At 39.5% G+C, this 14,145-nt stretch overlaps 1 protein-coding gene and 1 long non-coding RNA gene across 3 annotated transcripts in view; one reads left to right on the forward strand and one right to left on the reverse strand.

The window, feature by feature from the left end:
• Positions 1–1,573: 1,573 nt before the first annotated feature.
• Positions 1,574–9,294, reverse strand: LOC106885511. 2 transcript variants are annotated; one of them, XR_001411456.1, is made up of 4 exons: positions 9,041–9,294; positions 8,591–8,634; positions 8,179–8,408; positions 1,574–6,110 (listed from the first exon to the last, which is right to left on the reverse strand). It is a non-coding gene; the product is annotated as an uncharacterized LOC106885511 (long non-coding RNA). The 2 variants fall into 2 exon arrangements; XR_001411455.1 differs by having other exon boundaries at positions 1,574–7,357.
• Positions 9,295–9,426: 132 nt separating this feature from the next.
• The window catches only part of TOMM7 (translocase of outer mitochondrial membrane 7 homolog (yeast)), a 5,046-nt gene continuing 327 nt past the window's right edge, over positions 9,427–14,145 (forward strand). Inside the window, exons 1-2 of the mRNA XM_014937747.1 lie at positions 9,427–9,626; positions 12,854–12,902. Coding sequence (XP_014793233.1) covers positions 9,524–9,626; positions 12,854–12,902 — 152 coding nt within the window. The 5' untranslated portion in view covers positions 9,427–9,523. The remainder of the gene's footprint in view (positions 9,627–12,853; positions 12,903–14,145) is intronic.

The following is a 14,145-nucleotide window of genomic DNA, read 5'->3' on the forward strand; positions in this document are numbered from 1 at the left end:
CAAGCCTGCCTTCAGCAGCCAGTGTTAGAGCGTGCCACTACCTGACAGCTTTAGACACTCTGAGATGCAGGACAGCACAGTAAAGTCACTAATTAGTCTGTTGCACCTAGTTATTAAAAACCAATGTTGATCAGCTGAAAACTGACCAGTAGAAGCCTGCACGCTCCTGGCCCTGTTTTAGCTACTCACTATTACTTGGCAGTAGAATCTTAAAATCCATTCTCTCAGTAACCTTTTTCTTCATTCTGTAACTGGAGTCATTAGTGACACAAGGTGTGTCCCATGTCAGCGACTTGAGCGACAGCCACAGTTAAGCAGGATGGCCTGGAAACTCCAGCTGCCTGAAGAGGAGGAAAAAAATTGCAAATGCATGATGCAACACCTTAAAAAGGACAAAACTTCACTGATCTAAGTTTACTCCTCGGGTTCTAATGCAGAGAGATGTCTTCTTGGGACAAGCATGTGGACATCCCAGAGGACTGGAAGCTCTAAGGCTGGATTTATCCAAGATGGAGTTAAATCAAATTTGGCACAAGCTAGACTTTGCATTTTTTTCTAACATTGAGATCTAATTAAAAATGGAAGTTCAATGTGGTTAACATCCCACAGAAGAATGTAGTAAGAGATGCCACACACTGCCCTATGAACAATCTTAATGCAGAATCCTTGTTCTTGACCCATCATAGAGCCATGGTCCTGGACTACTTTTATCACCACACACTTTTTGGCTTTTTCAAAGTTTGTGCTGGACTCTGGGGTAGCATTCACCACAATTGTAAAGTAATTGCACAAAAAGCTTTTTTTTTTTTTTTTTTAAAAAAAAATTGTAGCAACTGGAATCAGAAAATTCAGGACTACCTGTTCTGCTTCTACTACAGAATTCCTATGTATCAACCTAATCACTCCAGTTAAAATGTTCCTAATTTTGATTCTATGATTTGCATGTGTGGTTCTAGGTAGCTGAAATATTGAGTGTAGCCTAGGCTTGCTACATGTGTACATACATATATACACATATGTATAAACATATATACTCAGTAATGGTGTTGGTATTGATATCCAAGCTGGCTCATTTTAAATTAATTCTGATAAACCTAGTTCTGTACTGTATATGGACATTTATATACATAAAATGCATGCGCAAGTGTCTATACATATAAACATACTATATGTGCGTGAGCTGCAGGTTTTTCAGAATTAAGTTAACTTAAGACAGTCTCGTTTGGATACCAGCATCATTCCCACAGGAAGCACACAACCTTCCCCTTGAGTCATCAACCAGTTTCTTGATGGCTGGGTCACTGCAACTCGCCGGGTGGCTGGTGAGAAATGTTTGTGCCTTAATGGTTTTTCAGCCTTCAAAAGTGCTGGCTACTCTGCAAATGCTGAAGCCCTCCCTCTATAAACCAGGCCTTATGCCCTATTGAGTTGGAAGAACATGACCTTACAAGAAATCTGATTAAATGTGTTAATGTTTAGGATTCCTGTAACTCTTATGTTCCAGTAAGATGCCCGTAAGATGACCATGGAGAAATAATTTTATTGAATGCACTTAAAATGAAACCAACAGTAGTTTAGAAAATGCATCATAACCATTGGTTTATTATACAGAAAACTCAACAAATACTAAATTTACTATAAAAACATACAACAACCTGAGAAGCAGAAAGACAAAATAAAATGAAAACACCCCCGTGTGCACAAGGTTAAGAAGCATTTGTGCAAATGGATGTATTTCTGGCTTGGAGCCAACTGGGGAGAAAAAGAAATTACTATACACAGATTCCCAGAAGGTGTAACAGAAGCTGCAGCAGACTGTTGGGGGCTGAAGTATGTCAAGAGCGAGATTAGTGATTAGTAGTTTCAGACAATTTGAGCGGAGTCTGCTCCCAGGTAGTAGACTCCACAAAATTCTAAACATGGAAGCAACCCTTGGTGTTTTTCTGCTACTTGTGACAGTAAGTATAAACATGCTTAATTTACTTAAAGGGAGAAGGACACTTCAGTGCATAGTTAAGGGTCCTGGCAACTTGACAGCAGCAGCCTTTAATTTTCATTGATGTAGAATTATCTTTTCAGTGTCATTAAAACTCCCATCTCTGAAAAACCCATTACCAGAGTAATTGATTTTGATCAAATACAAGCTTCATACATGGCATATTCAAATTTCTTTCTTTTTTAAAATCCAAAACTAAGTATACGTTGCCAATAAAATACTACTTTATTTTTTGTCATAGGCATATAACAATGTCATGTTCTTTATTCAGACAGTATATATCTAGCCGTTTGTTTCCATGTAAACAAATACAGCAAGAGGCCTTTGGTCAATCTGCCCAGAGCAACAGCTACTGCTCGAAGTCAGTTATTTTGCATCATCTGTAACTCCCTCTGTACTTGAGTTGGGCCTGTTCAGCAGAACAAACACAACTGCACATAACAACAACATGCTTCCGAGGTAGTAATATATTAATTGCTCTTAAATAATTATTTTTTTTAACATTTCACATATATATTACAAATAAAAGGCAAACTTGAAACTTGGGTACAAACAAAAGAGAATATACACCGTTAATGTAAGAAAAGATCATTGTGGAGGTAGAGCTGTAGAACTTACAGTGGTAGAACTTACCTCTCATTTTCCCCATATTTAGGGGACATTTTTAATATTAATTTTCATATATACCTTATTTTACATGATTGCTTTATCAACACTTTTTCTATTTATACATGATTTTTATGTTTACAGCTTAAAAGTTATCTGTCAAAAAAACTTCAAGAGTGTAGAGTGGATTTATCTGTGATTTTAATATAAAGGGAATTTTATCATGGAAAGTCTTCTTTCTTACCACAGAGCAACAGGTATAGGAAGCCACCTATAAGATGAGAAGATGGGCTTAGATTTATCTGGGGGGGCAGATGGATGTTGTCTTTCCCATGAATCCATAGCTTTGCTCTCTTGCTGGAGAACGTGCTGGCTCTTCCAGTATATTGTACTTCCACACTGAGGATGAAGAACACATTAGCAGGGTTGCAAGAGACTGAGAGAGGGCATTAAATGAGAGAACTAAAGCCCCCTCACCCTGAAATACAGCAAATCTAAAAAATTATGGAAGGTATTGTTGCTACCTTGAAATTAAGGTTTAACTTTAGACTCAAAATATGGTATATTATATGTACCCTTCCCAAAATCATAGCATTTTCACTGGGAGTATGAAATATTTTTTGTTTAACTTATAGGTAGCAATGTACAGTTTGGAATGAATTAAAGAAGTTTGACACTGGGAACCACAATCCACGAAGCAGCAGTTTTAGTTAATTGAATCGTTATCTTTCTTGCTGCTTCTTGAGCTAAGGGACACAGTGGTTTACTATAAAATTAGTCTGTAAATAAATGACTTCAATTAGTGGTTATTTTGAGAAGAGGAGAGCTTACCTTCTGCAGAAGATAAAAAAAAATCTTTTCCCTTTTGAGACAATTGCATTTTCAGGCCTCTTATAGAAAGTGTTCTGGAGATGTCAACTTTGTGAGGTGTAAAATTGTCAAGTACAAGGAGAAATAATCAAGACTCTTAAAGGAATTCAAAGTGGACTCTTGTAATCTATACTTACAAACCTTTACACAGTACTTAGAAAATCTCAAATATAGTTTAAAAGGCAGTAACAGGCTAATGTAAAGGTTGTCTGAAAACCTTCCCGGCACATCTATGTCCCTGGACTTACTTCTTCGGAGGTTAACCTGAAATTCATTGCTTGAATTTACAGTAATAAGTTTTGGAATAATTCCCACACTGTTTTAATTTACTTTAAACCACTGCCAGATATTTCTGACTCCTATTTTAGCATGATTTGTCTGGAAACACACCAGAAACTAATGACACAGTAACAGGTTATTCAGTATTTGAGTCCAAACTGTAAGTGCCCACTCATCCACATTCTAATTTATAATCTTCAATGTGGTCCTTTTCACTGGAGTCATACAAACCGATGACTAATTCCCATCATCAACAAATGTCCACTGCAAATTAGCAGTAAGAAAAAAAGGGAAAAAAAATGCATTGTGCAATGTGCTCGTTCATTCTACAAATGGAGTTTTCAATATGCAGCACCAAATGTTCTGTGGTGTATCTTATACAGGTCTTAGAAATGGCAGGCTTTGTAACAGCCTGCCTCCAGTCTTTAGAAACAAAGAACAATTTACACCAAGGCTTATAGATTAAAAATAACCAATGTATTTTTATAATTGAAAAAGCTGTTACAATGGCTAATGACCTCCTAAGCATACAAGGAAAATGGAATAGATGGTCAATGCTAATCCCACAAATGCTACTGATCACAGGTAAATAGGGTGGGCTTGGCGAGTTAAAGGGAAACCTACTGTAGGACTCATAATTCGAAACCCCCTTAATTAAAGATGACATGGAGGAAGAACCAGTCTATTAGCATCTTACTCCTTCACCTGTATGCAAATTGACTTTTTAACAGTACACTCCTAGTACTGAGATTGGAACAGCTTTTAAAGGTCTACATAGAAAGGCTCTTCATTCCTTGGGAAGAGTACAACCTAACTTAAAGAATGACAAATATACATAAAAATGCAGAGTACTTGTTTCAGTAACAGAATACTATTCTTAAAACAGATCTTTAACCACCTGGTTGCCATCCTTCTTATTGAGGAGAATATTTTTCTCAAGAGCTACAACCTGCCTGTCAGGTTACTTGCCTATTTCATCAGTGTAAGCTCCTCAGCAATGTGGGCTGCCAGCAATCCTTTCCATAGGTTGCAAGAGTTAGACATGACATAGGTTATTTGTGCAAAAGATATGCTTGGGCACTGCACCAGATCTCGGAAATCTGCATTTTGTTCTTGCTTCTGTAGGTCACCTAGATGGGTAACTTGCAAGGCTACCACTCTATTGCTTAGCTTTTTCAACTGTAAAAGGAGGATGATGATATTCACTAGCTTTCAAAAACCATTTTAAGATATACATAGTTAGTTACTAAGCAGTGTGGATTTTCCCCTGTGAGTAACACACAGCTGCTCATACCCTGACTTATCTGCTTTCATATTAGCAGCTTTATTTAAACATTCACTATTCTTACTGCGACATAGCAAAACACTCATTTTGTCAAACAGCAATTGTAAAGAAGCTTTTATTCAGCACAAGTGTAATTAGAATAGTAGAGAACTGATGAGATAGTCCCTGGAGCTCAAAGCTGATGACAATCTGGTATTTTAAGTTCAAGTAACTGAAGTAGCAAAAAATAGTTTCCAATTCAAGTCTGCCCTCCACTGGCTTAATGAAACACTGCTAATAAATTTTGGATCAATAATGTCTTTCTGTAATGAAGTGAAGGAACTAAATTAATACAGGCTTATACAATTTATTAATTGTGACCTTTAGTCAGCACTTATTTTAAAATTTTTTAATAGTAGTTAAATAATTTGTAAATTTCTTTTTAAAGTCCCACTTAGGTTCCCTGGCAGGTTTTTGCTCTTCAGGTTTTCAAAAGCCCACCAGCATATCATTCTTTTCAGTTGCTGGAACTAATATACAACATAGGAAGTAACATTCTGCACATGGTTTTAAAGACATTTAATAGAAAAACTACAAAAAATAATTTTTCTGTGATACAATTAACAATTCTAATATATAGTGCTATGTAGTAATCAAGTACTAATGTCCTAAAAGAGACCAGTATCAGTCTAGTCTAGTTCTCTAGAAGCAGTCCTTCCCCCTAAAATGCAAAAGGAAGGAAGAACAACTTTTATTACTGCGTTTATTTTAGAGAAAACTTTCCATCAGAATTCCCACATGCAATTAACTCATCTCTTAACTCAGGAGGACTCATTTTCCTTTCTATATTTAAAGTAGGAAGGTAATTGGAGGGTGGGGGGAGAGAAAAAGCTATCTTCTAGTTCTAGTTATACTTACTCACATAGATTCATCTAGCATGATTCCAACCCCAAGGTGACATTTGTGTCTGGAATACAAAATCTGTACCATTATGCACTGGAGGATGTGATCAAGCTGAAAAGCTTCTGGTTCATTTATCTTGTCATCTTCATGCTTCGTTACACTTACCAGCATCTAATCTCTTGTGACTGCTACCTAAACCAAAAATAAAGGAGCAAAATGTTGTTTCTTCAGATATGTACTTAATGTACACTTGAAAAAAAAAGGGAAAGAATAAAAGTATTACAGAGGTCCATTTTACTTGGACCTTTTAAATGCTTGAAAATCAGGGTCAGATTCATAGCTTGCGCCAAGTGTGTCTAAAAGACTTTACAAAGCAGAACATAAGGAACTTTCAGAAGCTCCTTGAACGTCCTTGCGTCTGCTAAAATGCTTGCTGAAATGGCCATCATTCAAAGTAAAACCTTTAGGAGTCCATAAGCTATTACCAGGAAGTGGTGAAAGGCCCACAACTAATCTGTCCTTACTGGCTTGTGGGTATTGTATTGTTGCTGGGTTTTGAGGTTTTCTGTTTGGTTGTTTTGTTTTGTTTTTTTTGGTTTAGGTAGGAAGGTATACAAAAAAACACTGAAATCTCATTAATCAGTCCTGTATGTACTGTTACAAATCACCCTCTTCAACCACACTCCAAAAAATCAAACTATCTAAAATGACTGCCATTCTGCACTTCTAGGAGATTGGTATTAGAGATTTTTAATAAAGCTAACTGAAGTGTTGCCACGCTGAAAAACTGACAGATATTTTCCTGAAACATAATTGGTGGTCTATGCATTAGTGGGAAGAGTCTAAAATGAATGTAGAGATACATGAATTAAGCTGTTAATATATGGAGGATATATTTGTGTATACTTGACAGTATTTTAAAATTAATAAAATCTAAAAACATTTGTCTGGACTAAATATGGCACATGATTATGCTAAAATAGACAAACTCTGAACAAAAATTATGTATGGAAGTTGCATTATGAGTTGTTAAAAACTCTATGATTATAATGACAACACTAAAACCTAGACTATCTCTGAAGTAAGAATTGAAGCTATGCTTTACATTTTATTTAAATTAAAGCTATGTTTAAGTAAAATTGAATTTATTCTTTAAAAAAAAAATCTTAACAAACGCCATGCCTGTTTTGAAGGTGCCAAAGTAAAAGGATACTTAGGGATACACACAGTAACTGAAAGTATGCATTTTTTTTTAACAGTGACTTAAGACAAAAACCAGAACTCATATTCTAGCAGAAAACCCACATAAACCTGTTCTACATCCATCTGGCATATTTCAACTCAGAGGTCCTTCTTTTTCCTTTACTTCTTGTTTTCTCTTTGCTTATAACCAGGAGATAATTAGTAGCTTGTTGTGGTATACATTCATCTTGTAAAATCTGAAAGAGTGCATCCAAAAGCACTATTGTAAATCACTGAAGCGAATGTTGTGCATCAATCAGTTATGATTTTCAAATATTTCTTTGTCAGAAAAAGTTGTTTCAGCAGCATGTTTATTTTTTGTAGGCGGATGCCAGGAAAGACTATCAGAACAAACATTGACTGAAGAGAGGAAGCAGAATATGACTTTTAATTACAATTCTTACTTTTCAAATGCTCCAATTCTACGTATCAAATATTTCATTTTCACATCCCACGCTGTCAACTGATTGCAAATACTTAAGTTGTCATTTTAATGATTGCCTTGCCTTAATATAATGTACTAAAGTTAGAATTGGTATAAAAACAAGTATACTGAGAGCAAAGCCTGGTTTAGAAATCAGAATATATTCACTGTTTTCCTCATCTTGTTTTGATCACAGTAAAAATTTGCCTAAACCAAGCATCTTGTAAGTCCTTTAAAATCTTTATAGATGTATTCCATTATAACAACATATTCTTCAGCAACAGAAGTCTAGTTGAGATCTGTTGACACATAAAAGGTTTATATTCAAGTATCTTTACAGGAAAATCCTCCTAGAGCTACTGAAGCCATCACTGCTCAGATGCTAAAAAAAAAAGAAGCTTAATTTAAAAATAAAGAGTGAGTAAATATGGGTATTAGTTTTGGCCTCAGAAAATCCTTTAATCCATCAGATTTCTGCGTATCATTGAAAGTATGTAAGGAATCAGATTACTGTTTTCATCCTTGGCCAAGCAATCCATGCAATCACAAAAACATGCATTTAAGAACTATTATGTTTTTAGAGGAACTACTTACCATAAAAGGTAGCAGTATTTAAATTTAACACTTCGTTTTCATTATTAAATGAAGATGAGGGGAATGGGAAGGCCAAGTTTCAAACAACAGTGAAGTTTTGCAGCAGGTAATATTCAATTTTCACGTACAACAACAGTTCTTAGTAAAGGTCTCTAAAAGCATTTGATGAGGTTCTGTTGAATGCTGTCACACTTCAGACTGCCCTTTCTCCTTCACTGGCCCCAGGAGCTCTAATGAAAAAAAAAAAAAAGATTGTTACTTTGTTTGCACTCAAATCCATAGTACCACTCAGATTTGTTTTATTTTTAAAGAAATAAATTGTATAGGTTTTATAGTTATATAGATATAGTTAGCAGACATGATACAGATTGGCAATGTTAAATACTGCAGCCACATTAGTAATACTAGCTACCTGAAGACCTGGATCTGGCATTACAGCAAAAGGCAACAGACTACCTGAAAAACAATGAAAACATGGTACAGATATAACATAACCGGCAGAGTCAACGGCACAGACATCATGCAGCAAGATGTCTCATAAGTAGTGGTGTCATACAAACAGCTCAGTGTTTAGGGTGCTGCAAGGGGTTCTTGCAGAGGCCTCTCGTTTATTAGTCAGAAAAGAAAGTGCCTCAGGACTTAATCCAGGCTCTGAGTTTGTAACGACAACAAACTCTAAGTGCCGTACTGACATTTTTTAGATATTAGGTCTAAAACCAGAACACTTCTCCCCATTATTTCCCAGAACTCTGCACTTCCACAGACCGAACAGATCGCACACTCCGGTATCAAAGGCAGAGAGGCATTTCCAATTTCACCCAGAAACATTTTACTTCTCGCTCCACCTTTATCTCCCACTTACCAAAAGGCACTTCCTCCTCGCCTCCAGAGCCGGCCAGCAAGGTGCGCGCCTACCTTGAGAGCTCCGGGGGGGAGAAAATAAAAAGGCAACTCAAAACAATTAAATAAACGCAGAACCTACAGACAGAGGAAGAATGCCCACGGCTTTTGTAAACCCCCCCCCACCCTCGAACAGCGGGCTGCCCTTGGCCGGTGACCCTGGCCTTGCGGGGGTGCCAAGCCGCGGCAGGCCAGGCCGCACTGCACCTGAGGCGGCAGCGCGCGGCCGCACTGCGCGTGCGCGATAGGCGGGGAGGAGCGCCAGGACCCCCACGGCCGCCATTTTCTTGCCCTTCTCAGGGAAGAACCGCCTCGCACCGGCGTGTCCCCTCCCCGCGACCCGGCGGCGGCGCGATGGAGTCCCGCCCCCCGCCGCTGGCGCAGGGTTACGAAGAGCGGCTGGGCTCCTCCTCCCCTTCCTCCTCCTCTCTGCCCCGCCGCCGGCATGCCGAAGCTTAGCAAGGAGGCCAAGCAGCGGCTACAGCAGCTCTTCAAGGGCGGCCAGTTCGCCATCCGCTGGGGCTTCATCCCCGTCGTGCTCTACCTGGGTCAGTGGGGATGGGGAGGGACCGGCCGCTCGGTTGGGGGGGGAGGAGGGGGAGCGCTGAGGAGGGGGCGGCCGTCGGCGCGCGCTGCCCGCTCGGGCCGTTACTGGCCGTTAACGGCCGTTAACGGACCGCGCGCGCTGTGCGGGGCAGAAGGGCACGTGCGTGAGGGAGGGCCGCCCCGCCGCGGCCGGGGTCCTGCGGCCCCTCTGCGCGCATGCGCGGGCGGGGGAGCGCTGAGGGGCCCGGTGTGGCGGCCCGTGGGGACCCACGGGGTAAGGGTTGGGGCACTTGCTCTTGAGAAAGCTGCGAGGTAGTTGGGTTTTGTTAATTATTTGTTGTTTCCCCTTAAAAAGGTTTTTTTCTGACTCTTCCCTGGAGGCTGTTGCAGCCCTGGGAGGGCGCGTTGGGCCTGCGGGCCCGGGGAGGGGAGGGGCGCGGCGGGGCGGGCACTTCTGGGGAGCGGGCTGAGCACGCACCGGGGCAGCTTAACAGCCAACGATTCAATCCCGCATTCAGTGACTGACGGCTGTATGGAGCAAGCTGTGTGTTTCTTGCAGTAGGGAGTCCGTGTGTGAGGAGAAAGCTGCCCGTAGCCTGGGGCTCTGCTTCCTGACGCTGAGGGGGTTGCCAGCCTCTATCTGCAGTTGAATTTCCAGCTAGGTGCAGGTTACCGCCTCTCCCAAAATGGCCTGGCTCCTGTGGAGCATTCAGGGGATGCCTTGATGTCATGCCTGGGGCCCAGGATGTGCTTTGCTTACTCCTGCCATGGGGCTGGCAGAGCATCGCTGCCACATGGTAGTTCTCCTGCTGAGTTTGGGCTGTGTGCCATCAGCTGTCCTTGTTAAAAAGCCTGACCTACTTAAGATACTCATGTGTGCAATAGGCCTGACATACTTGTTCGCTGTTTTTTGGGGTCCCAGGAAGGCTCATCCCCGTGCTTCATCTGGCTCACTTTCTGCCCCAACTTTGTTGGGCCTATTGGGAAAAGCATCTAAATAAGTCAGACCTAAATCTCTGCCTTGAACACAAACAAGGAGGGCTGGGAGCTTGGTGTGTTTACAGTCAAAGCTGATAGGTTGTTTTAATTGAGGGGAATGCAGTGTCCAATTGGAAGGGCTTTGATTGTTCACATAGTAGATAACAATTGGAGAAAAGCTAGTCTTTTCACCAGTTACGTACGTGCTTTAACAATTACAAGTAAAAGAGGTCACCTCCAATACTATAGAAAAAACTAATTGGCAGTATTAGATTTAAAGTTTAATTATACTTCCACTTCTAGTTTATCAGTTATTTTAAATTGATAATTTTTGGGTGGGAATTTCAGTGTTTTGTGACCTAACTTTGCTCAGTAAAGTTTGTTTTTTAGTTTTATGACAGTATCTATGAATATGGGAAAGATGCTCTTTGTTCTGAGGATACAAGGGGAAATTAAATAAGTTACTTCAAGTCATATAAAGCCATCTCACTGTGTTAACAGTTTAATAAATATCAGGGTGCCTAGTATATTTCTGATACATAGCAGTGAGAAACTAAGCTGTAGTAGTTTAACTTCATGTCTTCAGAAAATAAGTGTGCTGTTCCACGTCTACATTGCCACCTTATAAATTCGTCTGCTGTAATGAAAGGACATTAAGTGTAAACAGATGAGAGGGGGATGCGCAGGTCCCACCTTTGCTTGCCTTAGGCATTTAGAGTTTGGAGATGGCATGCACTCAAAGTCTGTAGAATTGGAAGACCCTCTTTTGTACCGGGATTACATTTGAGTCTGTGAGGGGAAGGTGCGATGCAGTGGAAGGGCAAGAGGCTACACAGTCCTTGGTGTCACTGATCCAAGGTAAATTTTTGTATTGACACCTGTGTATACGAAATAGACATGAAATAGCTAAACTAAACACAGATGAGGAAACTTTCAGAATTGTTGTGCTTTTAGCTTTCTCTGGGTCAGGATGGGGTGCACAGAGGATGTAGGAGGGAGCCTGGTATGTGAATGTACTATAGATCATTGGCCAGGTATTTTGGTTGTATTTTTTTAAACTTGCTTTGAAGTGGCTGCCCCTGTTTTAAGTAGGGAAATTAGATCAGGACAGCTTTGTTAAACCTGACATGCTAATTTAAAAGTACTAGGGGGTGGAAAAAGCCAGAAACATTCATACACACAGAGTGTGACTTCTAATACAACTTCATGAATTTTAAAGCAATTTTGCTGGACAGTATGGCAACCAAAGCAAGTGGGTCGGGATGTTTAATAGTCTCAAATAACACACAAGGTTAACTTCACGTGCACTGGGTTAGCTCTTTGAAGATAGTGGAGGTTTTTCCATTAACCTTCATGGCCTGTGTTTCAGGCAAGCTGACATTATATATTTTCTGCAAATGAGGAAAATAATATAATTTTCCATGTAACATCCATTTCTAGATAGCAAGTGTGGGAGAGTGTGTTGCACAGCGCATGAATTGTGTGGTTCCGCTTCAAGACTTTTACAGTCCAGCAGGCAAAGATATTTCATACACTGAAGCATTTGCTTTAGTGAATTGGTATTTGAGTCATTAGCTAGGGATGAACTCTTCACAATTAACTTTCTTTTTGTTTTCTAGATTGATAAACATGTTGTTTCTTTGCAAGTTTTAGTACTAGGTAGCTTTTCAAAAAGTGCCAGTAAAAATAGGAAGGTTTTAGGATGATTTAATATTAGAATTCTGTAAGTTGAGGGAACTGTTTTTGAAATGTTACTTCGAAGTTCTGCATCAGATGTCATTGCAGGACATTTCCTGTTAGGACTCGAGGTGCTCACTTATACCAGTTATGTGTGTCACTGTTGGTACCACCCTGCTAGGCTGCTTTCTGAACAGCATTTAAAATTGCGTGCTTGTGCGTGTATAGGTATGTATGTTTTGATCTCTGGGGTAGATAACTTCCTCCATTTCACACAGCTAGTTGTCCCTGAATTTTAAGTCAGATAAAGATGAAGGTAAGAATTTAAAAACAAACAAAAAATCAAACCAAAAAACTTCATGCAGCTGTATTTATTTTGTCTGTTTTCTAACCCTGATAAGAACGTTTAGTTTTTATTCAGGTTAGTACACAACTTCATGAACCACAATTTTCTGCTTAGTAGGTTTTCTGTTTTATTGCAATTTAATAATAATTTGATAGTGATTTAACTACATAGGAATCTGCACATACATACCATACATATATATATAAAAATACGTATGTTTCACTTCAGGTTTTAAGAGAGGTGCAGATCCTGGGATGCCTGAGCCAACTATCTGGAGGTATGTATTGGTTCCAAATGTATGTACTAACCCAATACAGATAGTTACCATTTTGGGTGTTTGGACAGCAGTAGTTGTGAAGGTTGCTTTCATCCATTGGTTTTAATTGTTTGGGGTGAAAGCATAGTTGGTTGTGGTTCTTATTTCTTTAGAAATCCAAAGGAAATGACAGCAAACACAAGTTCTTGGGAGGGCCTTTCTCTGAGTCTTGCATGGCTTCTAATGGATGGGACTTTACCTTTTGGGTGAAAGCTGCCCTTCTGATCTGTTGTAGAGCTAGCGTATGCAAGATTCTGCACTGAGGAATAACTTCTCAGCTTTCTAGCATGAAATTTTAACAAAACCCGTTCTTCTGCTTTTGCAAATATGGTAGAAACGCTGCATGAAATAAAGGGCTTTATCCTTCAATATTGGTCACTGTCATGAAGCAAAGTGCATTTGCTCATGTTGCCTCTTTCTTGTGGGACTTTTTGTTAGTGCTGCAATGTCATGGCATTCATAATACTTGAATTCTTGTGGTATTTGAGTTTCATTGGAGGGCTTCCATGGGTCAAACTAATTAAATTTAAATTTTGAAGAAAGTGTGACTCTGTTATTTTTTTATTTTTAATTAACTTTCGTTACTGTGCAGAACCAGGTATTCCTAAGACAAATAGTTGATGCACTGTGTTGTTTGCAAAGTCATATATTAACTCTTCTAGCTTCACATAGTTACAATGTATAGAAATCCTGCTTTTAGGATTAAACGATTCAAGGAAGCCATATTTTAACAGTAGAAAATATGGAGGGTGGGGGGAAAGGTGTCAAGATCATGTTACAATTCCAGTAAAATCTTTTATTGTCTTCAAAGCTAATGTGCTGGAGTTGTTTGCTGACAGTGTTTCTATGTTTAGCTTCACTAGCAGTTTGAGACTCTTTTCCTGGTCCATTGAGTGTGTCTCTGCGCAGCATAAAATTGTATTTCATACCAGAGTGTATGTACATAGATTCTAGAAGCATGTGTTTGCTCTGACCCGAAGCTTACAGATGCTCATTTTTCTGAACATCTTTTTGTGCTCTGTAGGCGTAAATTTTATTTTAAAGGTGGCATTATTTCAGTATTGTGGCGGCTAGTATTCTGTATGTTTACAGCCCTGTTCCTCCAGACTTGTGCTTTACAAATATCCATTTAAAAACAAAAACATGCTGCAAATCTGACTTTCATTTCCTCTCCCCTCTCCCCCCCCCCCCCCCCTCTCCCTTC

Source organism: Calidris pugnax, unplaced genomic scaffold (genome assembly GCF_001431845.1).
Source record: "Calidris pugnax isolate Ruff unplaced genomic scaffold, ASM143184v1 scaffold11, whole genome shotgun sequence".
In the NCBI taxonomy this organism is placed as follows: domain Eukaryota; kingdom Metazoa; phylum Chordata; class Aves; order Charadriiformes; family Scolopacidae; genus Calidris; species Calidris pugnax.